Source organism: Pogoniulus pusillus, chromosome 29 (genome assembly GCF_015220805.1).
Source record: "Pogoniulus pusillus isolate bPogPus1 chromosome 29, bPogPus1.pri, whole genome shotgun sequence".
Lineage (NCBI taxonomy): Eukaryota > Metazoa > Chordata > Aves > Piciformes > Lybiidae > Pogoniulus > Pogoniulus pusillus.
In genome coordinates, this window is record NC_087292.1 from 6,931,106 (window position 1) to 6,948,571 (window position 17,466).

A 17,466-nucleotide genomic window follows, 5' to 3' on the forward strand; every position below is an offset into this window, starting at 1 on the left:
TCCCTACTTTTACTCTTCAGATTCTCTCCCCCATGCCACTGGGGGCAGAGAGAGTATGGGGCTGAGCTGCCAGCTGGGGTTGAACACCATGTCTGGGGGAGAAAAGAGCTTCACTTCCATCTTCTGAGGCAAGAGAGATATTTGCATCTCACAGCAACAACAGCAGTGGGATTCAAGCCCTTGAGCACTGGGGTGGCTGTGTCCCACCTCGGGATAGCAGAGGGGCTGAGAGAGCTTTGGACAGGGGTTTGGTGCCTCACTGAAAAGGCAGCATGGCCCGTTTGAGTTCCTGGAGGATGTGGGATTTGCAGGGGCACAAGGCGCTGCTGGTTTGGTGTTTGTGTTGGCCTCCACGGACGCCTCAGCCACCCCTCCTGCCCTCTGGAAAAAAAAAGTAAGGTCAAATGAAAGGCCTCAGCTTGTTTCTTGTTCTGTCTGGAGAAGCCATCTGTTAATGGCCTGGGACTGTCCTCTCCAAAGCCGATAGCGATGCGCAGCAGCACCGGTGGCAGCGAGCGTGGCGGGAGGAGGATGCGGTGACCTCCTGGCTGCGTCTCTGTGCGGAGCTGCTTCATTCCCCGTCGCACCCTTTGCTTTAGTCTCGTCGATTAAGGGAAGCTGGAGGGGTTGTAAGATTGAGCTGTTGTCACTCTGAAACCCTACACCAAGGAGAGATGCTGGCCCTGCCCGTGGCAGTCGGTTTCCCGTCGGCTGGGGTGACCGCGCCGCTCTTGCCGAGGCGGGTGGGGGGCACGCAGCGCAGGACCGCACTTGGTGCGTTGTTACGGGTGCAGTGTGCCTTTTGCAAGGGCCGCCTCAACTTCTACAGCCGACCTGAAGCTCAGGTGGTTCCTGTCTGGATGGATGCGGGGTTGGGTCTGTGCAGGGACAAGCCCAGGGCCGGCCCGGAGCTTTGCAGGCGGAAGGGGCTTGATGAGGAGCAGAGGGCAGGCGACGGAGCTGCAGACTGTGAGGTGCTGAAGGCGCTGGCCGCAGTCCAGCAGAGCACTTAGCGCACGCTCGGCTGTTCCCCTGAACTCTCGGGGGATTTGGGCTTGGGTTGATTTGTCTTTCTGATGGTTGGTTGTGTGGTTTTTGTTGGTTTTTGTTTTTTTTTGCTGAGTGGTGTTGGGTTGTAGACAGCAAAGCTGAAACGCTGAGGGGGGTGGGAAGCAGCCCCAGGCTGGGCAGGGCTGCTGGTGGGGTGATCGACCAGCTGGTGAAGCCCAGCACAAGAAGGTTGGCTGCAGTCCTCCTCCGGATGCCCACAGCTCCTAATAACTGTTGCTGGCCTGAATGTCCATTTCAGGGGGCTTTAGTGGAAATACCGAGAGGGAGATGTTGCTATTTCACCCTCTGTGCTGCTGCAGAGTAGACTTCTTCTATTTTCACCCACGTCGTAGCTGTTTTTTTCCCCTCTTTCCCCAGTGTCCTGACTGTTCAGTACCCTTCAATGATGGAAAGCCTGAGGATGACCACAGCACTGTACTCTGTAGGATCCACAGTGGGTTTTTTTCAGCCTGGGGAAGAGAAGACTCTGGGGAGAACTTATTTCTTTAAAAAACCCACAATCTGGAGGTGGAGATTTTGCAACCTTCAGAGCCCCTTCCAGGCTGTCCTTATCCTTATTCATTACAACGCCTAGTCCATCAGTGGTTAAAAGAGGCTTGGACACAGTTTGACTTGTAGATGACTTTAAGGGTGGGTCTGGTTTGCTGGTAACCAGAGGGCAATTTGGTGGTTGGCTGCTTGTTTTCTTTGTTAAATGGTGTGGGGGTTGGCTCTGGGGTCAGCCTTTTCTTTCTGATGCAACGCAGCTGAAGGGAAAGCTTTTTGCCCAGCAATGTGACCGTGTCATTTTTGGTTTTGAAGTGCTGGGGGCAAGCAGAAGGACAAGCCTTTCTCCTGGTGGTTGGCTGAGGGCATCTCTGGGAGGCTGTGAAGGGCACAACCTGTTTTCAGAGCCACAGCATGGCTCGATGTGTGATGTGGAACCATGTGAGGAGCTCAGAGCTCCTCCAGGCTGAGTGGGCTTTGCTGCCTCCTTTCCAGAGCCTCTCCTGGCTGCTGCCTGCACGCCTGCCTGGGAGAGCTGGAGCATGGCCAGCATGCTCCAGACCTCCGATCTCATCCACTGTTTGTCTGTCCCTGCTCAGAGATCTGAGTCCTGCCAGAACACAGAGGGGTTTGTGTTCCAGTAGAGTGCTTCCCTCTACCTCTGCTGTGGCACCAAACTCTTCTTCCTCTTGCCACTGTCCACGTGGGATGAAGACGAGTTTCTGCCTCCTGCAGTGACTGCTGCCTTCTCAGTATGCTCTGGGAGAAGTTTTCTTGGGAAGGAGGAGTTGTGGGTCACCCCAGTGACAGGGTACTTATCTTTGAAGGGCTGATCCTGGATTGACTGCCACTTGTTCCCCTGCCCAGGCATGCATATGACCTGTGATGCTGGGGCCCCACCAGATGCTCGTTCCTTAGTCTTTGGCTGCATCAGTGGTGGTTAGGAGCTGACCTTTATAGATCCCTTCCAACACAAACCATCTATGATTTTGTGATTCTAAGATGTCTTCATCTCTCCTTCCCCTGTGCATGGTGACTCCCCTTCCTGCGCTGGCCCAGGGGTTCTGGAGGGAGGACCTGAAGCGGGGGCTGGTACAGGGAAGCAGCATTTCAGTGCTTGCTTTGTCGGGGTAGTGGGATCTGAGTTTGTTGTGCTTCCTGCTAAGTCATTTCCTTCCATGCTGCAGCGGGGCTGGGAAGGTGTTTTGAGTCAGTAGAGACAGCGGAGCTGGAGAGGCTGCTCTGCAGCAAAAAGAGAGCTGCACAAAGCAAACCCTCAGCTGCCTTCTCCCCAGCACACACACGCAGGCATGTTTGGGAGGATGAGAGCAATGAGCAAGCAGCTGCAGGCATGCGTGGGCTGGAGGTTTTTGCCCTGCTGCCTCCAGGTGTGAGGCCCTCACCCAGGCTGCTCTTTGCCCTAGGAATTCCCTGTGTGCTTCTGCCTTTGCCAGGTGCCTGGCTTGCTGCAGGGCTCTTGCCACAGTGTGGAGTTTAGCTCTTACTAACCCACTGGGGCTCCCTGCAATGAGAGGTGAGTGCAGGACATAGTCAGCATGCAGCAACATCGCAAAGCAGGGTAATTTATATTTTGACACCTGAAAACTCAGCTGCTGGTTCTTACCCCACCTCTGCATCCTTCAAAGGCAGATTAGTTTTTGTGCCCTGGATAACTATGAACTGGTTTTTTAAAGGCCAAAGTGATCTGCTGTATCCCTAAGGATATGAGCACAGGGGCAGGTTAGTGGGGCACATGAACGTTTCAACTTCCAGCCAACTCATTTCCAAAGGGTAGGAGAAGCCTTCAAAAAAGTCACCCCCTTACTCTGGGGAGCTTGTCTGTCCTCCCTCTGCAGCCCCAGGGAACTGTCTTTCACAGAATGGTAGAATCACCTGGTTGGAAAAGACCTTAAGGTCATTAAGTCAAATCACAACCTAACACCTCCCTGTACACAGCTGCTAGACTATGTGCCAAGCACCTCATCCGAGGAGGGAGTCACCTCCAGGGGTGGTGACTCCACCACTTCCCTAGGCAACCTATTCAATGCCCAATGATCCTTTTGGTGAAGAAAATTTTCCTAATATCCAATCTAAGCCTCCCCTGCTGCAACTTGAGGCCATTTCCTCTTGTGCTATCACTTACTACCTCAGAGAAGAGGCTCACAGTCTCCTTTTATCCAGGCTGAACAACCACAGTTCTGCAGCACCTCACTAGATTTGTGTTCAAGACCCCTCACCAGCCTTGCTGCCCTTCTCTAGACCCACTCCAGCATCTTAATGTCCTTCTTGCAGTGAGGGGCCCAAAAGTGAAGCCAGTTTTAGAGGCTTATCCTCACCAGTGCCCAGTACAGGGGTAACATCACTTCCCTGGTGCTACTGCCACAGTATTTCTGACAGAAGCCAAGATGCTGTTGGCCTCCTGTGCTCTTGGCCTGGGCTTTGGAGGGTTATTGCAGCAGTTTGGATATATTATCCTCTGTTGGGCTGCCACCACCTACCAGTGCACACCCACGATGCTGCATGGTGTGTCTTGCCCAAAGAGGATCCCACACTCCTCAGGCAGGGTTCCTGAGTCTCCCAGAGTCAAGCCCCATGGCTGCATTGCTGTGTTGCTGGTTTGGAGCGAGCACTGTCTCTCACTGTGCAGTTTAGTGCTGTGGGTGGTGAGCAGATCCCATTCTTGTCTGGTTTTAGACTGCAGTAAATGGAAATGAAAGGCAAGTCGATCCACTGTGAGTGCAGTAAGTGCAGTTTAATTGGGATGAATTACATGCCAGGTTTGCAGTAATCTCCATCCCACATTGCTCAGAAGCATCATCTGCTGTGGAAACGTGACTCACAAATGTTGTTATATGATTCCCCAAGCATTTCAGAAACTCTTTTTCCAGGAAGTGAGGATTCTTGGGGTTGGACTGTTTGGTTGTGTGTGTTTTGTTTTTTTTTTTTTTTCCCTTGTTGTTGTTTTCTCTTTGTTTTATGGCACTGAGAGTCCTTTCTGGGCATTTCCTTCAGGGAGAGAGGCTGTGAGGTGCTCCCTTACCAGCATCTCTTCAGCTGCTTCTTCTGACTTGGTGTTTGATGCTCCAGTGTGCTCACAGCTGCCCTTTGCAGAGGAGCACGGTTCCAAAGTAGCTGGCTGGGGTTGTCTGCTCCTCTTTCTCACAAGCCACAGCTGAAGCTGCCAGGGTGATGTTACAGCTGCACCATCAGATGACCACCCACACATGTAGCCAGCCCTGCACTGATATTTGCTCTGCCATTTGCTGCCAGGACCTGGCAGTCAGCTGATGCCACCCTGGTATGCTCCTTACTGCCATATGCTTGGTCACCTTTGAATTGGCCAACCAGGGACAGCTGCTGAGTTGTGACACCATCCCTATGACCCAAGGAATAGTCTCAGAATGATGCTGTCACTGTATCCTAGAAGCCTGATGTGGTGGTGGTGCTGCCTGCCCAGCCCTAGCCATTGTCTAGTGGGCACCATCTAGGAGTTTCATTTGACCACAGCTTGGCTGATCACAGTTCATGTTGCCCTCTTCAGACATTCCTGGGGAAAGCACACTGACACTGTGGGCAGTGTGTGGGAGGATAATAAACGTAAGCACAGCTCCCTGGAGCCACCAGCCCTGGCCAAGATAACACACTGTGGCAGAGCCTCGCAGAGGTGATCACTTCATCCCTCTTTGGAAAGGAAGGACAGTGTTTTCTTGATATAGATGACATCTGGGTGAAGGCAAGGACTGTGCTGGCAGGATGCTAATGGGACAGGGGGGAGATGCCAGGAAATGCAGACGCTGGGGTGAAATTGGAGAGAAGGGGGGGAGGCAAAGACACCAACAAATTGTTTAAACCAAGAATCAACTCAAACTTCAGCGTCTAACTTGCATTTGCAGAGAGGTAGGTCTTAAATCTTTGGTGTTTGTAGGATGTGGTAGCTGCAAACAGGTTTTCATCCATCTGTGCAAGGGGCTGGGACCTCACAAGGTTCACTGCTGTAGAAAAGCTTTTATTAAAAAAGGAGCAAGTTGCTGTCTTGAAAGACAAAACCAAAAGTGCTCAGTTTGCAGATGTGTGTTGTTGGGCAGAGGAAGAGGAGAGCACAGGATGTGAAGCTGGAACGTAAAGGAGCTCTGGGCAGCGCTGCCCTCTGCTCATGGTATCTGGAGGTCACCTTGAGTGAGACATCCAGCCAGGAGGGTGGTGCCTGGGAAGGCTTCCAAGGAAGCCAGTGAGAAGAGGCTGTGCTTACAGGCTGTGCGCTGCGCAGTGTGTGCAACAAGAGATGTGCAAGGCTGGTGATAGCTGCTCTGACAGGTTGAGGAGCGAGACGGGGCTCTTGAAGGGCTTCTCAAAGGTGAGCAGTGTGGGCAGCTTCTCCAGGAGTACTTGGGCACCTGTGGCTGCACTGAGGACCAGCCTGGCAGGGCTGTGCTAGAGCTTGGGGTGCTTCAGCCTATGCAATCAGCAATGGCAGGGGAGCAGTGGGAGGCTGCCGTAATGGTCACCTGTTGCCTAAACGCAGTGAGTCCCTGTTGTGGAGGCAGGGAATTAACATGGCCGAGTCAGGAATAGAGATAAAACCAGAATTATTTTATTTCCCTGAAACTTGCCCCCAGAACTACATACAGACATTAACTTAGTTTAACTAGCAAACTCAGTTTGACTGAGAATATCTTGCAAGGATGCTATAGGAGAATTTGGCTATTTTAGGAGTCAGGAAATGGAAAAGGCTAAGCTATAAACACAGCTTTCCCACTATCAAGCAGGCTGAGCAGAAAAGTTACTCACAGGTGAGTTAGGCTGTCTGAGAGAAAGGGCGGGTCAGGCGCTTGTCAGCTCGCCTTCTTTCAAAGGACATCCGAGGCTGTTAAGCCTATCAAGCTTGCACAAAAGGGTGCTTATGGAGCGGAGCCGTCCTAAGCAGGGACGGTCCTGCCCCTCGGGAGCTTGTCCTCTGCAGGGCCAGGGGATGCTCTCTGCGGGGGAGAACGCCAAGGCGGGCAGCAGCCCAGCATTTGTCCCTTCCCTGGACAGCCTTCGAGCTGCCATTTGCTAGGCGCGAAGCACGCGGCCACTCGCTGGTGCGAAGCACGCAGCCACTCGCCATCACAAAGCACGCAGCCAATTGCCGGCGCAAAGCACACAGCCACTCACCATCGCGAAGCACGCAGCCACTCGCCGGCACAAAGCACACAGCCACTCACCATCGCGAAGCACGCGGCCAATTGCCAGCGCAAAGCACACAGCCACTCACCATCGCGAAGCACGCGGCCAATTGCCAGCGCAAAGCACACAGCCACTCACCATCGCGAAGCACGCAGCCACTCGCCGGCACAAAGCACACAGCCACTCACCATCGCGAAGCACGCGGCCAATTGCCAGTGCAAAGCACACAGCCACTCACCATCGCGAAGCACACAGCCAATTGCCGGCGCAAAGCACACAGCCACTCACCATCACGAAGCACACGGCCAATTGCCAGCGCAAAGCACACAGCCACTCACCATCGCGAAGCACGCAGCCACTCACCATCGTGAAGCACATGGCCAATCGCCGGCGCAAAGCACACAGCCACTCACCATCGCGAAGCACGCAGCCAATCGCCGGCGCAAAGCACACAGCCATTCACCATCGCGAAGCACATGGCCACTCGCCAGCGCGAAGCACGCGGCCAATTGCCGGCGCAAAGCACACAGCCACTCACCATCGTGAAGCACGCGGCCACTCGCCAGCACAAAGCATACGGCCACTCACCATGGCGAAGCACGCGGCCACTCACCAGCGCGAAGCACGCAGCCACTCGCCAGCGCGAAGCACACGGCCAGTCGCCGGCACGAAGCACGCAGCCAATCGCTGGCATGATTCCAGCACAGGCGTCTGTGCGGGGCACCCCTTGCACTGGCAGGACCCTTTGCCCCCCCCCGTCCCCCGCTTCAAGCCTGTAGGGCAAGGGGTGAAAGAGGTTTTTCCCACCTTTCCTCTCCCATTCAAACCACAGAGGGTAAGGACTTCAAGGTATCCAGGACTCCAGGACATTCCCACCCTGGTGGTAATGAGCGTCTGTGTCTAGAAATTCAGAGTGGTAGGTGAGCCCCTTGCAATTTGGAAGGAAGCAAGCCCAGCACCTGCCTGCTGTCCTCAGGTGTCTGGCAGCTGTCTGGTCCTGGGGCAGCCATCTCCTCCTTGCTTTCCAGCATAGCCAGGGAAGCACAGTTTGCTTTCAGAGCCTGGTACCCCAGTGCTGTAGGCATGCCTAGGTCTGTCATCGTGCAATAGGTGGTAACTCAGCTGTGCAGGTGACTAAAGCCACTTTATGCATGCCCTTCCTCCTCCATCATTGTTAGGATTTAGGACTGTTTGCTGAACTGCCTCTTTGTTTCCCCTTTCTCTTAGTGGACATTCGTGAAATCAAAGAGATTCGACCAGGGAAGAACTCGCGTGACTTTGACCGGTACCAGGAGGATCCATGCTTCCGACCAGACCACTCTCACTGCTTTGTTGTCCTCTATGGCACAGAATTCCGGCTGAAGACCCTCAGCTTGCAAGGTAAAGCCCTCATGGCCCCGGGGCTGTGCTAGGGCAGGGTTGGGCACCTTCAGCACCACAGAACCCAAACTTCCAATACATCCTTCCACAACTGAGCTGGAACATATCCCTGGGCAGATGGTCTCTTCACCACACAATGGAGCTGGCTTTGGAAGAAGGTGACAGTGGTTGCCTGAAGGGTTCATGTTCAGTCTCTAGAGAGTTAATTCACCCAGTACACACAGAAGTGGGTGAACTGAAGCTCTTAGTTCAACTGTGTGCTGGAAACTAGGTGCTTTATCTCAGCATGGCTTGATGGTGCTCATCAGCTGCGCTGTGGTAACCAACCCCACACATGAAGTGGTAATGTCTCACCCACTTCTGCTTTGCAATTCTGAGTGAGAAAACACTGCCAGTGGCAAATGGTGACTCACAGTGCCTCCATACCTCCTAGGTGTTGGCCCTGGCTTTGATGAGTGCAACGTCTCTTGACTTAAGCTGCACTTGGAGTACCCAGCCATATGTTTTGTTGTTGAGGAAGGGGAAGTCCGTGCTGCTGAGTGTCCTGTTCAGATGGAGGACAGGCTCATAGTCACTGGCTGCTGTTCAGCTGACAGCCAATATCTTTTGCTAACAGCACACAGTCTTGTTTCCTCTTTAAACCCAAGTAGAGGAGCACTGATGGAGGCAGCCATGCTGAGTCCTTAGCATCTGCGGCAAATCTGCTTTCTGGCTGGTGCTTTGGGACATAAGGACAGAGACCACTTCTGCCCTCAGAGAGGGCTGAGCTGCTGAGAGGCAGGTCATGGAGGAGCTGTCACACATTCCTAAGATGTTGCTGGCCTGTCAACCAAAGCATCAGTGTGTGGGGACAGAGATGACCCCCAAGCTCTCTGTAACTGAAGGGAAATGGACATCCCAGGAGAGGAGAGCAGGAGTTCCACAGGGTGAAGAGTCAGCCAGAGCACCTGCACAGGAGGAAGCTGTTGTCAGACAGAGGATCAGATAAGATGCTGGGGATAGTCCCAAGAAGTTTGAGTTGGTGACCAGCTTCTGTGTCCCTATTTCCTATTTCTCTTGTGCACTTTCCACAGCCACTTCTGAGGACGAGGTCAGTATGTGGATCAAGGGGCTGAACTGGCTGGTGGCAGACACTCTAAGGGCTACCACCCCCCTGCAGATTGAGAGGTGAGTAACTTGGCCTTATTCTGCACTTTTTTTCTTCTTTCCCCTTTTCTGTCCTTTTCTTGACAGCAAAAGGTGACTCAGTGACATCTCCTTCCCTCTCCAAACTGTGCTGACCTGGCATTGCTGTCTCTGCTCTTGAGAACCTCCATCCTATTGACTCCATGTGCTGCAACACTGATGGCCAGAGTTTGATCTCACACGCAGGGAACAGGAGCTGTACCACAAAGTAGATGGTTTTATGTGTGTGCAGCCTGTGTTGTCTGTAGAGCTCATTGTAGAGGAGCAAACCTTTGGTTCATTTGTCTTATCCGTGGACTCACTTTCAGGCAGAGATGACTTTAAAGGAGACAAGTGGTCACTAGAAAGGGAGCAGAGCCCAGCCAGATGCAGGGCTGGGTGGGGATGGGTGTTGTGGCATGGAGAATTTCCACAGATAGGAGCAAACCAAGCAGGCTTGTTGTTGGGGAGCTGGGGCTAAGCGTGTCCATGTTTGTGCCTTCTGCTCAGGTGGCTCCGGAAGCAGTTCTACTCGCTGGATCGCAACCGGGAAGACAGGTGAGAGGAGAGGAAGCCCTCGCTGGCACAGATGTGCACATGCATGGAAAGCTTTCAGCTGGAAAGTTTCATCTTTGGCTTGAAACCCCAGCCTTTGCTTTGGGCTTTTTGTTGGGTTCTCTAGGTGTTTCACTCCCAAGGAACATTAATTTGAGTCCCAGTACTTCTCTAGCTGACTTCTACTGAATTAAGCAAACGTCCCAGAACTGTCTTGTTTCCCTGACCCATTTCCCAACTGTTTAAACCCAGCAACACCTTGAGAGCCTACAGCCATGAAACCCCTTTGCCCTCAGCTGGCGTCAGCCAAGGAAGCAGACACCAAGGAGCCAACAATCATAGAATCATTAAGGTTGGAAAAAAGCCTGTAAGATCATCAGGTTCAGCTGTCAACCCAACACCACAACACCCACTAAACCATGCCCCAGAGTGCCATGTCTACATGTTTTGTGGACATCACCAGGGGTGGTGATTCCACCATCTCCCTGTGCAGTCTTTTCTGATGTCTGGCCACTCTTCAGTAAAGAAATTGTTCCTAATATCCAACCTAAACCTCCCCTGGTGCAACCTGAGACTATTTCCTCATGTTCTATTGCTAGTTACTTGGAGAAGTGGTTGTGACCACACCATCAGGGCTGAACTGGCTTGTTTGTTACTCTCCACCCTGTTTGATTTCTTTTGCTCTAAGGTCCACAAGACCATAGATCACCCTGCTGCTTGTTTTCTAGTCTGATAGGCTGCAGCAGGGCCACTACTTGTGTTGTTCTTGGGCCAATGCTTAGTGGTGTCTTAGCAGGTGAAATGTCATGCTTGAACCTGTCATGAGGAGATAAGGGCACTGGGTCATGACCTGTCGTGAGGAGATAAGGGAAAGGACATTTCCCTGCTGGGAAGCCTCTGCCCTTCATCCCAGCTGCCATCACCTCTTTCTCTGGCTGTGTGTCAGCTGCCAGTCTCCTCTTCCTGAGGTGCTGTTGCTTTTCTGCTTTTGTCCCTGGGGCACATTTTTACCCACAGCATGAGCTGAGCCTATTCACTTTTCATCATTGACTTCCATAGTCCTGTCCTCCTCTGGGTGGGCACTGCTGGAAACATCACTCACACATCAGCTCCTGCAGCTAGTATGGGGAGCACCCAGGCCCTGTCTGTCCCTTTCATGTGCCCAGACAGAGCTTGCCACAGGGTAGTGGACAGATCTCTGATCTCCAGAGCTTCCTTTGCTTGGTCTCTGCCAACACTGTTGAGTTCACTCTGCTATCCATTTCCATGCTTTACCCTGAGCCCTAGAGTCCTTTCCCTCCTTGCAGCAAGCTTCTGCCAAGAAAGTTATGCTATGAACCCAACTGCTTGTGCTGGGGACATGCAACTGGGAAGCTGTGGGTGACAGTGATCAGACAGTTCAGTCCAATGGATGGTCAGGTGAAAATCACTGCTCTGTGCACATCAAAAGTAAGCAGGTCCTCTCATCCTTCTTTGGTCTCCACCACTGTGTCACTCTCTCCCAACCACAGCCAGGACAGACAGACTGCCCCGCTGTCTGGCTGCCAGGGGTTAAATTCAGCATGTCCACATCTGGGAGCAGAGCAGGAGTGTGTTGTGTTGGGGAGATCCTGGAGCATTGGACATTTTTGCCTTTGCAGTGATTTCTGTTATAGTATTCCAAGAGCACAGTTGGGTGCACAGGGATTTCATGGAGGAGGGGTAAATCCTGGCAGAGGCAGAATGGGAAGGAAAAAAGCCTTTAAGCTGTTGCAGCTGCTCTGCATATGCCACACACCTTTTCAATCCAGGCTTGGGTTTTATACATGCTGTTCTAGTTTTCAGTGGTGACCAGGCACAATAGTTCCTAGCTCAGGAGTGGTGAGCAGTGGGACAGGGGCGTCTGCATGGGGAGGTTGGAGGCCAAATGGAGAAGAAAGGCTAAAAATGGGTCCTTTTTCTCATGCAGTTATACTGTAAAACTGATGAAATGGCATCCTGGCAGTACAAGAGAGACTGAGTATATAGATTTGCCTGCCTGAGGCCTGTTCAGCAGAGCTGAAAGCCAGCCTGTTGCTTCTCTCCTGTCGGTTTTCTTTTCATCATCTTTCTATTAGCATTTAGAACTAAGCCAGCAAAATGCAGTGTGCTCCTTTGTGAGTGTTGGTCTCTCCTTACAGTCACTACTGATAGGACAAGAGGCAATGGCCTCAGTTACACCAGGGCAGGTTTAGGAAAAACTTCTATACCAAAAGGGTTATCAAAGGCTGCAACAGGCTGCCCAGGGAAGTGGTTGAATCCCCATCCCTGGGTGTATCTGAAAGCCATCTAGATATGGTGCCCAAGGATATGGTAGAGTTAGATAAGGGTTGGACTGGATGAGCTTGAAGGTCTTTTCCAGCCATAGTGATTCTGTGATTCCTTGCCAGTGAAGAGAAGGGGGTTCTTAGCAAACTGCTGCTCCTCCAGCCTGGGCAGCAAAAAGGGGCAAAATGGAAGTGAAGGAGGAATGCAGAAAATGTTGAGGTCTCCCCACTTTACAACTACCCCTGTGCTATCTGCAAAGCAGGGCCAGCAGTTGGGAGGCATGTCCTGGATGAAACCTTTGTTGTTGTAAGATGTTCCAGCATTAACTTTGGTGTTGCTGGACTCTTTGCCCTTTTGAGTTTGGAAAGGGAGCAGTGACTTGTGTTTTGCTTGCTTGGTTGTTTATAAAAAAAAAGAAAAGACTGATTTGCAAACCATCCATGGTCCTTTCCAGAAGGGACAGCTTTTTGGCAGCTGAAGAAATCGTTCCTGGTGTTGGTGTGCCCCAGGCCTCAGGCTCCTGTGCCGGAGCCCTTTCCCCTCCACCTTCTGCCTGTGCATACCTTCCAGCACGCCGCAGATGTTGGCTGTTTTCACTGGCTGCTGGGCCTGTGGGTATTTGTTTTTCCAAGGGAGGTTAGGTGGAAAAAGGAGGATAACAGGATGCTGTGCTTTTTTTTCCTAGCTGCTGCAGAGGAGAGTGTTTCACCCCAGTTAGGAGAGCTGCCCGTGGCTGGGAGCAAGTTGCGGTGCTGGGGAATGTTTTTCTCCCCCGTCTCTGTCCCTCAGCCTGTTTGTCATAACACCCTAAAAAACTTCCACAGGAGAAATTAGTTTGTTTATTTGGCTTTTACTTTCTGGTCTCAGAATAGTTCTGAGTTGTTTACCCAAGGTCTCCAACACTTTAATGTTACTAATAACACACAGTGAATAAAATCCTTCCCTAAGCCAGAGGTGGGTAGGTTCAGACTGGACGTGAGGAGGAAGTTGTTCAGCATGAGAGTGGTGAGAGCCTGGAATGGGTTGCCCAGGAGGTGGTTGAGGCCCCATCCCTGGAGGTGTTTAAGGCCAGGCTGGATGAGGCTGTGGGCAGCCTGCTCTAGAGTAGAGTGTCCCTGCCCATGGCAGGGGGATTGGAACTAGATGATCTTTGTGGTCCCTTCCAACCCTGACTGATTCTGTGATTCTATGACCCATCCTGCTGCTGATGCAAAGAGGGAAATGCTGGTCACTGCTCTTACAGGGTTTGTCTCTTGCCTCTCCCGGTGCCATCACGTCGATGAGCAGTGCTGTGGTCTGACACCTCCCTGTGGAACAGCTCAGTATCACCAGAGCCAGACACTGCCTCCAGCCTAGCGCCCACTCTGGTCCTGCTGCTCCACCTCTCCTGCTGTTTCCTAGAGCTTTTCTGCAGTCTCAACCTCTCACCTAGGGGAATTTGCTGCTGGGTGGCTCTGGAGACCCTGAGTGGCCTGTTGGGTGGCCTATGACCCTGCTGTGGTCCTTGACGTTTGAAAGCATTTCTCAGAAGCAACCATTGTGCTCCTGACTCGTCCCAAACATTGCCCCATTTCCCTGCCATCCAGGACCCCATAGCTGGAACCCTTCTGCCTTTTGGGGTTGCATCTCACCCTCCACATGACTATGGACATGAGGCATGCTGGAGAAGGGAAAGGGCAGGATCCCCTCCCCAAAATGCTCACTATAAGCCCCCAGGGTACCTTCTGGTGAAGGTGCAGTGAGGCATTGCCAAAGCTGCCCCTTTGCTGCCAAAGCTGCTGGGAGCTTGTTGCTGGCTCTGTAGCTCACATAGCCAGGAGGGAAGGGGACGCTGGTGCCACCTGCCAGCTTCTTTTTCTCCTGTCTGCATGGTCCTTGGCTGGCTGTGTGCTGGCCTTGGACACAGTATGGGAGACAGGCCAGGTCCTGCTCTGGCCATCCATGCATCCCAGTCCCCCTCAGCTCTCAGCCAGAAACAAGGGCTCTCTGTGTCCCACTGGCTGTGGCAGCCCTCCTCTCTGCAGTGCCTGACACCAGCCAGTTTCTCACTCTCCATGGGGCCCTCTCTGTTGCTTCTCCATCCTGTGGCATTGGAGATCTCCCTGTTTCCAGGGAAGAGGGTAAAAGAGTCATCGTTCAGGCAGCCTCTCCATGCCACTGCAGATGATAGTGTGCACAGGACATCTTTCCTGGCGTGTTTGTATTTGTGCCCCAAAGCTATTCACAAGGCCAGACCTGCCCTAAGCCTTGCAGGATGTGGGATCATCCTGTAGGTCCTGGGCTCCCACCTGCTCAGTGGGAGGCAAAAGCAGTGTCTGTGACTGCTGGGGTAGCTTTGCAGAAGTTGCTTTTAAGGGAGAAGCTGCCAAAAAAATGATTGCATGCAGACTTCTCTGCTTCTTAAATCCTGCAGGAGGGAGACATCTACGTTCCTCCTTGCTGCAGGGTTGTTACCCCACGGGGGGACAATGCCAGAGCAGGCAGGGGCAGCCCAAGGCTCCTCACTGCCTGTCTCTGTCTGTCTGGGTGTAGCATCCTGCTTCAGGTTGGCACTGAAACCCCTGCCCAGTTTGTGAACTGGCGAGTTTGGAGCAAAGGTCCTTGTGGGGAGGACAGCCACGTCAGATGCCCTGTGCCAGTGGTACGTGTGGTAGTGGCTGGGGGAGAGCAGCTGGGCACAACGTGGCAGCTCTGTGCCTGAGGCTAGACACCAAAAATTACTTTTTTCCTCTCTTTAGGACAAAATTAGCAGGGTCCAAACCACTTGCAAATCCTGCCCTCCTCCAGCTCCTTCTACAGGTTATGGGTTGGGGTTTGGAAGGGATTGGGTCACCCAGCAGCCATCCTGGGGCACAGATACTTGAAAAATGCTTCTCCTTGGTTGTGCCCTTGAAGCAGTATATGCTGTGTGGCCGTTGTGGCATCAGCCCAGGGTGCTGGGACTCACCTTGCAGCGTTGTGAGCTTGTTGGAGTGGTGTTGCAGTTCCCTCTGGCATACATGCACCTCTCTTTGCTCCCTGTGCACACTCAGAGGTCATTGGGGTGCAAAACATTCTTCTGTTCTGCCTTTGGTCCCCACCCCAGCGTCTTTGTGGGGTCACACATCTGTCCTTCTGTGTCACAGCTGATGCCCCTTTGGGCACCTTCACTCTGTGCACTCGAGATTCCTCCACTCCAGACCTCCTGAATGTGTTTCCCCTCTTTCCCCTGCCGAGCCAGGATCTCTGCCAAGGATCTGAAGAACATGCTGTCCCAGGTCAACTATCGGGTCCCCAACATGAGGTTCCTGCGGGAGAGGCTCACGGTGAGTGTGTGACTCCTCTGCTCTCCGTGTTCATGCGGGGGACCCTTGGTAGCCTGTTACCTACCTTTGAGCAAAACCTAGTGGTGATTAAACTCCCACAGTGTGTTTGCATATTGCAGAAGCTCCCAGCCTTTCCCGGGAGGGCCCCCACCCACAGTGGTGACTGAAGAAATGCCAGCTCCCACTGGGTGCCGCACCCTGGCCCGTTTGTGGCCAGAACCCTCTTCTTGCCCCACCCTGCCTCCCCCGCTCCCCACATTGCTGCTGGCTGTGGTTGTGGGCTTTGTGCTGGTGGAGTAGAGTTCAGGAGGACAGGCAGTGAGGCCAGCAGGTCCTGCATCGTGGATGCTGCATCCCACCACCACTGGCTGACAGGCAGCTGACTGCCAGCACCAGTCCAGAAGCAGGAGTGAAGGGTCAGCTCGTGATAAGCAGCTGTTCCCACCAGTGCTGAGACCAGGGGAGAACATGATCTGCATCCTCTAGCTTCCAGATACTTCGGATGCTCTCTGCATCAAAAAACTGAAGTGATCCCTTTGTAACAGTTCAAGCAAACAGTAACACTTCTGTCAATGCTGTGGTGATGTGGGGAGCTTGGAGACTCAGGGAACTCACATTAGGATGTGCCTGTGTCCAGGCACTGTTGGGTTCCACTGACCAGAGCAGAGGTAGGAGGTTAAGTCTGGCCAGGCTTTGGTCTTGTCCTCCGCCTTTTTCCCTAGGAATTCTGGTGGGAGGAGACACTCCTTAAGCACAGTGCAGTGTTGACCTCTGAGGTTTTCTGCTGCAGGACGTGGAGCAGAGGAACGGAGACATCACGTACGGGCAGTTTGCACAGCTCTACCGCAGCCTGATGTTCAGTGCCCAGAAAATGGTAACAGCTGAATTCTCCAGGGCTGGGGAGGGAGAGACCATGTTTGGTCCTGGGCAGTCCCCCCTAATCACCTTTTTAACCCTGCTGCCCTCAGCTAATAGCTCCCTCCTAGTGCCTCTGGGCCAGGGATGACAGGCAAGTTCTTGCTTTAGGCTGGGTAGCACAAGGCTGCTAGGGATGGGGAGCAATGTGTGTGAGCAACAGCTGTAGGAAAGCTGAGCTGTACAGTGCTGATTTGCTGTCTTCATCAGTTTCTCGTCAAATTGTGCTTCCACATACAGTAATGAGCTTGAGAGTGGGGCTGAACAGATTGAGAAGAGTCCTGCAGAGAAGGACCTGGGGGTGATGGGAAAGCTGAACATGAGCCAGCAATGTGAGCTTGCAGCCCAGAGTCAGCCCTGCCCTGGGTAGATCCCCAGCAGCATGGGCAGCAGGTGGAGTGGGGGCATTCTATCCTTCTGCTCTGTTGAGACCCCACCTGCAGTGCTGGGGCCAGCTCTGGAGTCCTCATCACAGGGGAAACATGGACCTGTTGGAGCAGGTCCAGAGAAGGCCACAGCAATGATGTGAGGGCTGGAAGCCCTCTGATGTGAGGCCAGGCTGAGAGAGCTGGGGTTGTTCAGCCTGGAGAAGAGAAAGCTCCAGGGGGACCTTCTCATGGCCTTTCAGTGCTTAAAGGAGTTGTTAAGAAAGATGGAGACAGACTTCTTAGTGTGACTTGTTGTGACAGGACAAGGGGTGATGGATTTAAACTAAAAGATAGAGATTTAAACTAGATAGAAGGAAAAGATTTTTTTACAGTGAGGGTGGTGAGCCACTGGCCCAGGGTGGCTGGAGAGGTGGTAGATGGCCCATCCCTGAAACCCTTCCATGTCAGGTTGTTTGGGTCTCTGAAGAAACTGATCTAGTTCCAGACATCTCTGCTGACTGCAAGGGGGTTGGACTAGCTGACCTTTAGAGGATCCTTCCAACCCAGCCCAGTCTATGATTCTAATACTTGTGGTGGTTCTTTTGCAGATGGATGTCCCATTCCTAGAAAGGTTGGTAACTCTCCATGTGTTGGGGGAGGGGCTGTCTTCTTTCCCTCCATAACATGTTCTGGTGCTGCAGCAGCGTGCTGAGGAGGAGAGATGCCACACACCTCTTGCTTGCCACTGCACTGCTTGCGTTTTTGCACCC

General features: G+C 52.8%; 1 protein-coding gene across 4 annotated transcripts in view; it reads left to right on the top strand.

Annotated features, from left to right (window-relative positions):
* Positions 1-17,466, top strand: part of PLCG1 (phospholipase C gamma 1) — a 52,371-nt gene that overhangs the window by 15,908 nt on the left and 18,997 nt on the right. For all 4 annotated transcript variants that reach the window (XM_064167895.1, XM_064167897.1, XM_064167896.1 and 1 more), the window contains exons 2-7: positions 7,951-8,103; positions 9,177-9,270; positions 9,778-9,825; positions 15,329-15,413; positions 16,204-16,287; positions 17,305-17,327. In XM_064167895.1, coding sequence (XP_064023965.1) covers positions 7,951-8,103; positions 9,177-9,270; positions 9,778-9,825; positions 15,329-15,413; positions 16,204-16,287; positions 17,305-17,327 — 487 coding nt within the window. The remainder of the gene's footprint in view (positions 1-7,950; positions 8,104-9,176; positions 9,271-9,777; positions 9,826-15,328; positions 15,414-16,203; positions 16,288-17,304; positions 17,328-17,466) is intronic.